The 8,883-nt window shown below is 35.1% G+C and overlaps 1 protein-coding gene and 1 pseudogene across 1 annotated transcript; both read right to left on the bottom strand.

Moving 5' to 3' along the window:
• Nucleotides 1-731: 731 nt before the first annotated feature.
• Nucleotides 732-1,452, bottom strand: LOC134262293 (uncharacterized; annotated as a pseudogene).
• Nucleotides 1,453-6,970: 5,518 nt separating this feature from the next.
• On the bottom strand, nt 6,971-7,600 carry LOC134262292 (uncharacterized). Its single transcript, XM_062744667.1, has one exon. The coding sequence runs from the start codon at nt 7,598-7,600 to the stop codon at nt 6,971-6,973; it is 630 nt and encodes a 209-aa protein (XP_062600651.1).
• Between the last annotated feature and the right edge of the window lie 1,283 nt (nt 7,601-8,883).

Genomic DNA, 8,883 nt, shown 5'->3' with positions numbered 1-8,883 from the left:
CTTTCAATCACGGAGCAAGCACTCTACTAGCTTCCAGAACTGTAGCTCTCTGCTTGGCAAAATTGGGACAGATTGAGCAGAAAACTGCTAGGGATTACTTAAAGCGCTGTAAAACCTTCGATTTACGCCGAAGATTTTTTTGTCGCTCAGCTATGGGGTATTTTTTGGTGTATACTTTCCTCCCCAGCTTTGAAAATAATTTCAAATGGTATTTAATAATTAATCATACATTCAACTTCAATTCATCATCATTTACTAATACCTCCCAATGCTAACAAATGGTTGTTTGTGGTTACGGATATCGAAATGGAACTCTTTTATACCGACATTACAAAATTATATTCAGGACTGTTTCGGACCCATAACAGTTAAAGAAAGTTTCAAATATAAGAGTTAAATACATGAATTAGTATAGGATACCATTCTAAAAGCCAGAAAATGCTTAAACTACACAAAATAAATACCTAAAGAAGCCACAACAATTTGTCATCGTAAATTGAAGATTTTTACAGCGCTTGGATCTGTAGCTCTCTGCTTTATCTGTCCGAATTTTCTCAAGCAGAGAGCTACAGTTCTGCAGCTAGTTTCTCTACCAACTGAAAAACCGTCATGGCGAAAACCTAAGATAAGTTGCCAATTTACATTATAGTGCTCAATGATCATTCCAGAAGATAATATGAAATAATACAAAACCAAATAAAACATGTCATATAGGTCGATGCTATGGAAAATTAGATTTTGGTAATTTCTTGGAACTTGTTTTCTAGAATCAAGTTTTTGTTCCTGAGAGAGGCAAAGTCACGATTGAAGGTTTGACATATTTACCACTTCATCAGTTATATTGCTAATTTCCGTGGACAAAACAGCACTTTTAAAATTTAGTCGATTATTTGTGTCATTCACTGTTTTCTGGAGGCTAGAATGAACACTCTGCAAATTGGCATACGTCAACTTTTGCTCAGCTACTTCCATTCTCGTTTCTTGGGTTGAATTTTCTAGTTGGCTTATCCGTGCAGTGGCCTGATCAAACTTAGTTTTCATATTATTGTAGCTTTCATTTAAAACATCATAATCTTTCTTAAAGTTTATCAAAGTTGTTTCAATAAATTGAAGCCGACTTTCCAATGTATTTAACTCCTTCTGTAACTCTTTATCAATGTCAATTTGTTCAACTTTTGGCATATTTTCTGAATCATTGCCGGAACCAGTCGTTACTTTGTATCCAAGTGGCTCGCTGATAGAGTAAATTAGGAAAGTGGAAAAATGGAAAACTTTTACTAATAAGTTCATGATTCATGTGCACACTTCCTATGCTTTAAAAGTAGACTGAGTTCTAAAGCAGGTGTCCGACTTTGATATACCTCGACAGCAATGACATAACATTCGAGACTTATCCACCAGGGACTCGTCTTATCATCTAGGTTACGAGGTCCACTACACTGAACAGTTCTAGGTGCAAGGTGTATCATGTTAGTCTTTCTGACACGTCGTCACAGATATCAAATGACGACAAAAAATCAAAGTACTGAAAGAAATGGGCGGCATTAAGGACACACGCAACGTACATGTACATGTAATGAACTAAAATTTCTTTCTTTTTTGAAAATATAAAAATTCCAATTATTGAAAGACGTTTTGCGATTTTATGACGCCTGGCAATATTGCACACCTCTTTTAAAACAAATTTATGGGAAATGCTGGCTAAATTTATATTTATGATAGTTTTTTTTTTCAAAATACAAATAACATAATTTTACATCCGGTTTAAACTCCTAATATATTAGTCTGGTCCAGATTTTTAAAAAGCAGGCTAGAAATAACTTCTAACGGCAAAAAATTATTATTTGGTCCAGCATAGTGTGTAACCTATTTCGAGTATGCTGAATCCGAAAAAAAATATGCTGACCTACATGAAAATGGCGTTCAAAAGGTCAAAATGGCGATTCAAGATGGCGGACATCCAATTTTTTAAATTTTTTCTTAATGTCGTTCAAAACGGAGAAATAATGTGTTAATATCTCACTGAGTGTTATGTAACTATGAGAATGATATGGATTTTTATTATTATAACTTTAACTCAGAAAATTTAGTCGTTTCTACGTTTAATTCGATTTTTCTCTGATTTATGTGTCTATTGTTTCTATATTCTGCTTTGTTCAGGATTTCACATTTCCAAATATCCATACAGTGCATATTTATGGGCAATACAAGCTATTTATAATAGTTTTTTTTCCAAAAATACCAGGAATGTTATACACTTATTCACTGGGTGTGAGTGGGATAGATCTTTTATCATACCCGCGACAGAGAAATATTCCCCGAGGGCTTGCACGAGGGGAATATTTCCTGTAAGGGTTTGATAAAAGAGCCATCCCACCCACAACAAGTGGATAAGCGTTTTATTATACTGATGTATAATATAATTTCTGAGGTTTGAATTTTTTTGGAGTGAAATAAAAAGAAATAAAACTTTCTAAAGAAAGTTCGGGTATATTGTTGTTACTCATGTCCGTCCATCCGTCCGTCCGTCTGTCACACTTTTCTTCCCTGAACTCCTCCTAAATTTTACACAGTAGCCTAATCATCTTTTGGGAGATGGTTAGTGGTGTCATGTAGATGTGCAGTAAGGTTTCAAATGTTTCATTTTGCCCCAGGGGGTCAAATGGGGGTCGAAAAATGACGTTTTTTGTGCAAAAAGCCCTGTCTTCCCTTAACTCCTCCTTAATTTTACTGAGAAGCCTTATCATCTTTTGGGAGAGTTAAATAATTTGAAAATTAGGTAAAACATCAACGTCAAGGGGTAAAAAAGCATTGCATGCTGGGAAACATCGTGAATTCTTATGAGTAATTAATGTATACATGTCAAATGTAAGAGTCATATCTCTTCTCAATCAAAAGTTATTAGCAAATGCAACATTTTTGAAAAGTACGTTAGGCTTCAAGGTCAAGGTCACAGAGTCAAAAGTCATGATTTATCTGGAAAGGTCTTATCACAGGTAATAATATACATGCATGTATAATATGAATGCCCTAACTTTTCTCTTTCAAAATGATGAATTTAAAACAATTTAATTTTTTTGCAAGTAGATCAAACTTCTTGGTCACATGTAATAAAAAAAAAAATCATGCCATTCTCACAGGTAAATACTTTGAAAGAGTTACAATGGTTACAGTATTTGAAAAGCTGTTTTTTTTTTCATGCAGAGATATGACCAACATATTCATGTTTTATATTTAATTCTTTAGTAATTTTTTTGTTTTTTGTGAAAACATCTCTCTCAGGAATTTTTCCCTCATATGGAGAAATCACCAAATAATAATGTAGACAAGATGACAAGATGTGTTTGTGAAACACTGATCCCCCCCCCCCCCCCCGTATGGAAGCCTATTGCTTTGAAGTATCTAAAATATATGTCAAAGTCAAAGGTCAAGGTCAAAGGGTTCAAAATGTTGGTATCAGAAGAAAGTCTTGTCACAAGGAATACACATGTGAAATAAGAAATCCCTAGTACTTCCTGTTCAAAACTTAATTGCCAAGGTTAAAGTTTTTTTTAAGTGGTTCAAACTCTAGGGTCAAGGTCAAACATATTTATACCTGTTGACAGTTCACAATGAATACACATGTTAAGCATGAAAGCCCTAGCACCTACTGATCAAAATTTAGGTTAAGTTTAAAGTTGGGTATTTTTCTTGTAAAAATGTGTAAAAATCCAAGGTCAAGTAATCAAGAGGTCAAAATTCATGGCACCCTAATAAAAGGTCTTGTCACAAGGAATTAAACTATGAAATGTGGAAGCCATGTGTATAGCCCATCCCACTTAAAAGTTATGGGCAAGGTTAAAGTTTCTGCAGACAAATAGACAGACATAATATAAACACAAGAAACAAAATATGTATAATTAGTCAAATGGGAAAAAATCTACTATTTTGAAGTCACAAAATCGATTGTAATTTCGGGGACAGGGAGTGCCTAGGGAGATTGGATCCCCCTCCCCTTGGAATTTGCTTTGTTATTTAAACAAGACTCTATACGGAAGCAAATAAAAAATGACTGGACATCCTCCCCCTAACTTAGAAAACATTGACCCCACGACCCCACTATCATCGTTTTTATTTTGTTTGTTTTCAGTTTTTTTCTACAGCTTGTCAGGAAATTCTGGGCTGGAATTTTTTGACTGAGATGTGAACCCCCTCCCCACTCCCGAAAAAAATTCTGGATCTGCACCAGTATTGGCAGTAACTGAATGTCACATTGACATTGAGATAACTTCACAATATGAAATTGTGAAGTTATCTCCATTGTGACATTCAGTTACTGTAATACTGGTGCAGATCCAGAATTTTTTTTATGTAAAAAATTGCTGTTATCAATTTCCTGACAAGCTCACATTGACATTTAACCTAATCATTTGCATTTTGACTTAAACTTGTACTTACGGACTGTCATAGGTCCTGTCATGAAATATATTAATTCAATTATAACACAATTTGACAAAGTGCACACCAGGCTGCAGCACGTGCTAATGCTATCCCCTTCGGCAAACCTGGTCGATTCCGTCGCCTTAACAGATGAAGTGGTGTGCCGAAAAGGTATTTACATGTAAACATGAATAGTACAAGAACAAATTTTAAATTAATTCATAACAAGCGATGTTTTAACAAAACTTTTCCATCAGCTAGCCTATTCCAAAACCAGAAGTCTCTGTCGAGACTGTAGCTCTACTGGTTTGTACTTATCAAAAACCATTGCACTTTTTTATGTATCTTTGCGTAGTCTACTTGTGTGCCAACTTATTTTGAAATCAAACTAGAACTATAGAAGGAGTAGCGTTTTTAAGGAATTTCACAGAAAATTCTATTTTTAGTAACCATGGTAATACCGTTAATCGAAATCAGAAACCGATGCACTATTCTATGTATTTAGTGTAGTCTACTTGTGTGCCAAGTTATATTGAAATCAGACCAAAACTGTAGAAGGAGTAGCGTTTTAAAGGAATTTCACAGAAAATTCTATTTTTAACCATTTAAAATCAAAAAACGATGCACTATCTTAGTGTATGTGTGCCAAGTTATATTGAAATCAGACCAAATCTGTAGAAGGAGTGGCGTTTTAAAGGAATTTCACAGAAAATTCTATTTTTAGTAACAATGGCAACATCGTTCATCGAAATCAAAAACCGATGCACTATTCTATGTTTCTTAGTGTAGTCTACATGTGTGCCAAGTTATATTGAAATCAGACCAAAACTGTAGAAGGAGTAGCATTTTTAAAGAATTTCACAGAAAATTCTATCTTTAGTAACCATGGCAACACCGTTCATCGAAATCAAAAACCGATGCATATTCTATGTATCTTAGTGTAGTCTACTTGTGTGCCAAGTTATATTGAAATCAGACCAAAACTGTAGAAGGAGTAGCGTTTTTAAGGAATTTCACAGAAAATTCTATTTATAGTGCAACACCATCGAAATCAGAAACCGATGCACTATTCTATGTATCTTAGTGTAGTCTACTTGTGTGCCAAGTTATATTGAAATCTGTAGAAGGAGTAGCGTTTTAAAGGAATTTCACAGAAAATTCTATTTTTAGTAACCATGGCAACACCGTTTATCGAAATCAAAAACCGATGCACTATTCTACGTCTTAGTGTAGTCTACTTGTGTGCCAAGTTATATTGAAATCAGACCGAAACTGTAGAAGGAGTAGCGTTTTAAAGGAATTTCACAGAAAATTCTATTTTTAGTAACCATGGCAACATCGTTCATCGAAATCAAAAACCGATGCACTATTCTATGTTTCTTAGTGTAGTCTACTTGTGTGCCAAGTAATATTGAAATCAGACCAAAACTGTAGAAGGAGTAGCGTTTTTAAAGAATTTCACAAAAAATTTATTTTTAGTAACCATGGCAACACCGTTCATCGAAATCAAAAACCGATGCACTATTCTATGTATCAATGTAACTTGTGTGCCAAGTAATATTGAAATCAGACTAAAATTGTAGGAGGAGTAGCGTTTTGAAAAATTGTTTACTTACTATCGCAAAAAAAGCTATGTGCCGTGTGTTTTTGGTGTCGAGGGGGGGGGGGGGGGATTAGGTCCTTTTATGAGCAAACCATTTATCAAAATCTAATTTACATCATTAATTAAATTCAAATTGGTAATGAATTACTAGTATTTAAGCATGTAAAAGAGATTCTGAGTCATAGGTCACATGGTCACAGGGTCTGAGAATTCCATACTCAATTTGACGAATACATGTTCCGTGTGAATTATAGAATTATTTTGACTTTTTCCTTGGAAAGCCGCCCAATATGTAGGAGTGTGTATTTAGAGGCAAACACCTTAGTCAGTGCGGGTATTACTGTCTCATGACAGCATCTAGTTTTATTTACAACGTGAACAAGTACTTCATACATTTTTGGCGATCGATTTAACCTGTGTACATGCATGATGCAATATATATTCGTACAAAATGGCGGCGTGTTTACACTCGCGACGAAAGTAGGTCAACATTGTAACTCGTTTATTCCATTTCAGAAATTAAATAAATAAAAATAACTTACCTAGTACTTTGTAAGGTGACCCTTTAAGCGTATTACACTTAGTAATCGTCTCGGAATAGTCCTGTACAGGCTTTTGACATACTCTGGTGTAATGTCAGTCCAGATGCGCTGGATTTCACGGAAGAGATCGTCTTTGTTCTCAATTCGCCCTATCCTTCCTTGAAGCTTTCTTTTAATAAGGAGCCACAGATTTTCAATTATATTTAAGTCTGGACTCTGGGCTGGCCAGCTCATCGTTGTAATCCCGTTCCTGTGTAAATAATCCTGAGTCGAACGTGCACGGTGTACAGGCGCATTGTCGTCTTGGAAAATATAATTTCCAGTCGGAAAATGACGGGCTAAAACTGGCCACAAATTGTCGTCTAAGATTGTCTGATATTTATCAGCATTTATATTTCCATCCACTTCAGAAATAGTGCCGACTCCATGCCAGGTGATACATCCCCAGATCATAACTTGGTAACATGGTTTTGTTTTGCACGCCCCTTACCAAATCCGGCCTCCAACCTTCTCCTCGTTTTCTCCAAATATACACACGCGAGTCTTGTCCCACAACAATCTTAGATTTATCTGAGAATATAACTTTTCTCCAAAAGTTGTCAACAGTGACTTTTCTCTTTTCACGACACCAAGATAAACGCTTTCTCCTATTTACCTCTCGAATTACCAGCTTTTTCTTTGCAACCCGTCTCACGAATCCATGTTTATGCAGATGTAATTGTACAGTTCGTTTAGATATTGGCCGTTCTTTATTTTCATTGAATTTGTCCGTTATATCCTGTAAACTCTCTCTTCTGTGGGTTTTTACGAGCCTTTCTAGCTTCCGATAGTCTCGGGCTGTCACGACAGGTTTCCTGCCTCGTCTCGGGATGTTTTCTATGAAACCTCGGCGCTCTACACGCTTCTTAAAACTGGCGATTGTAGTCCTGGACACATCTAATGTTTCTGACACGTAACTGATAGTTTTTCCTTCTTGTAATAATTTCCAAGCGATTTCTTTTACCTGGTTGCTTAATTCTTTCCCTTTTCGCCCCATCTTGTTTTCGCCGGTTCAGATTTGTTTACGTAGCAGACGACAATAAAATCACGTGACATATGAAATGTCACATGATTAAAAATGTTAAAAATAACTACCGAAATTCCAGTCTCTATTTATAAACTACTTTATTTCCACTATAAATATGCAAGTCGGAACGCGCGTGTAAACAGGTCGCCATTTTGTACGAATATATATATTGCATCATACTGTACATAGAGAATATACCGATTTCAAGCCGATTTACACCTTGCGTACTTTTGACGGAAATCTACGGCGACCGGTTGGGTTAGTGCAATATTTACATCCCAATATAATTAATTTTACATTTAATTGTCCATCTCAAATGTATATATAAGTAATAAATAACAAGTTTATAAACTTCAATGAGAATTGAAGTGGGTCGGTACGTGATCAAATCTTCTGAGAAGGCCTTCGGCAGATTAGTTTACAATGATGACGTCACAATAACAAGTTACATTTTCCCGTATAAAATTGGGCCCCGCCTCCTTATACAGCTGCATTATGAATATTTATTATTTTTTGGTACTTTTCATATGATTAAAAGAAATTGCAAGGTGTTCCGAATAGGTGTGTGTCAGTTCATCAAACTGACACACCTTTCTGCAAGGAATCAGTCTTTTTATGGTGATTTTCAGGGAATAAGCAAAATATACCGATTTACTCTTATACAGTGAAAAATCAGTAGAGGTATAATAACAAAAACTATACCCCGGGGCTTAGTTTTGCTATGTGTGGACTATAAAAAATAGTTATTTTACCTTCTGAACTTTATATAGGAAACATTTTAACAGAAGTATAATGAAATTTTATATCCGGTTTAACTCGTAATATATAATGCATGCTGATTTTTTGTGTAAGGACATCTTAATTACTATGATTTAAAATAAGAATATCTAAGAAAATTATCAGTGCAATGTAGAGTTTGTGTATATGAACGCTGCGCATGTCTTTAAGCAATAAATGTTTGGAACATTTCCTAAATGGAAGTCAAGAACGTTAACTGAAGGTTGCTATAAATATAGTAGGGAATGCGTCGATTCCAGAATTGCTAATTGGTTAACCGCATAACGTTCCGACCGATTAACCGGTTAGTCGTATCAAGATATACATTTTGACATTTGTTTTTCATGTACACAAGAAGGTGTTACACGTTAGAAATTACATTCTGTTTATCATTTTGATCGGGGAATTTTATGTGTTTAAGGGTATATTTTATTTTGATTTCAATAGACAAGAAAACCATTAATCTTGTTTGAGAA

The sequence above is a fragment of the Saccostrea cucullata genome, unplaced genomic scaffold, assembly GCF_032062105.1.
Source record: "Saccostrea cucullata isolate Sc308-1 unplaced genomic scaffold, CSIRO_AGI_Scuc_v1 ctg10051, whole genome shotgun sequence".
In the NCBI taxonomy this organism is placed as follows: Eukaryota; Metazoa; Mollusca; class Bivalvia; order Ostreida; family Ostreidae; genus Saccostrea; species Saccostrea cuccullata.
This window is presented reverse-complemented; position numbering and strand designations above follow the sequence as displayed.

Bases quoted from the DNA above. Each gene is read 5' to 3' on its own strand.
- LOC134262292 (XM_062744667.1), bottom strand. From the start codon at position 7,600: ATGGGGCGAAAAGGGAAAGAATTAAGCAACCAGGTAAAAGAAATCGCT.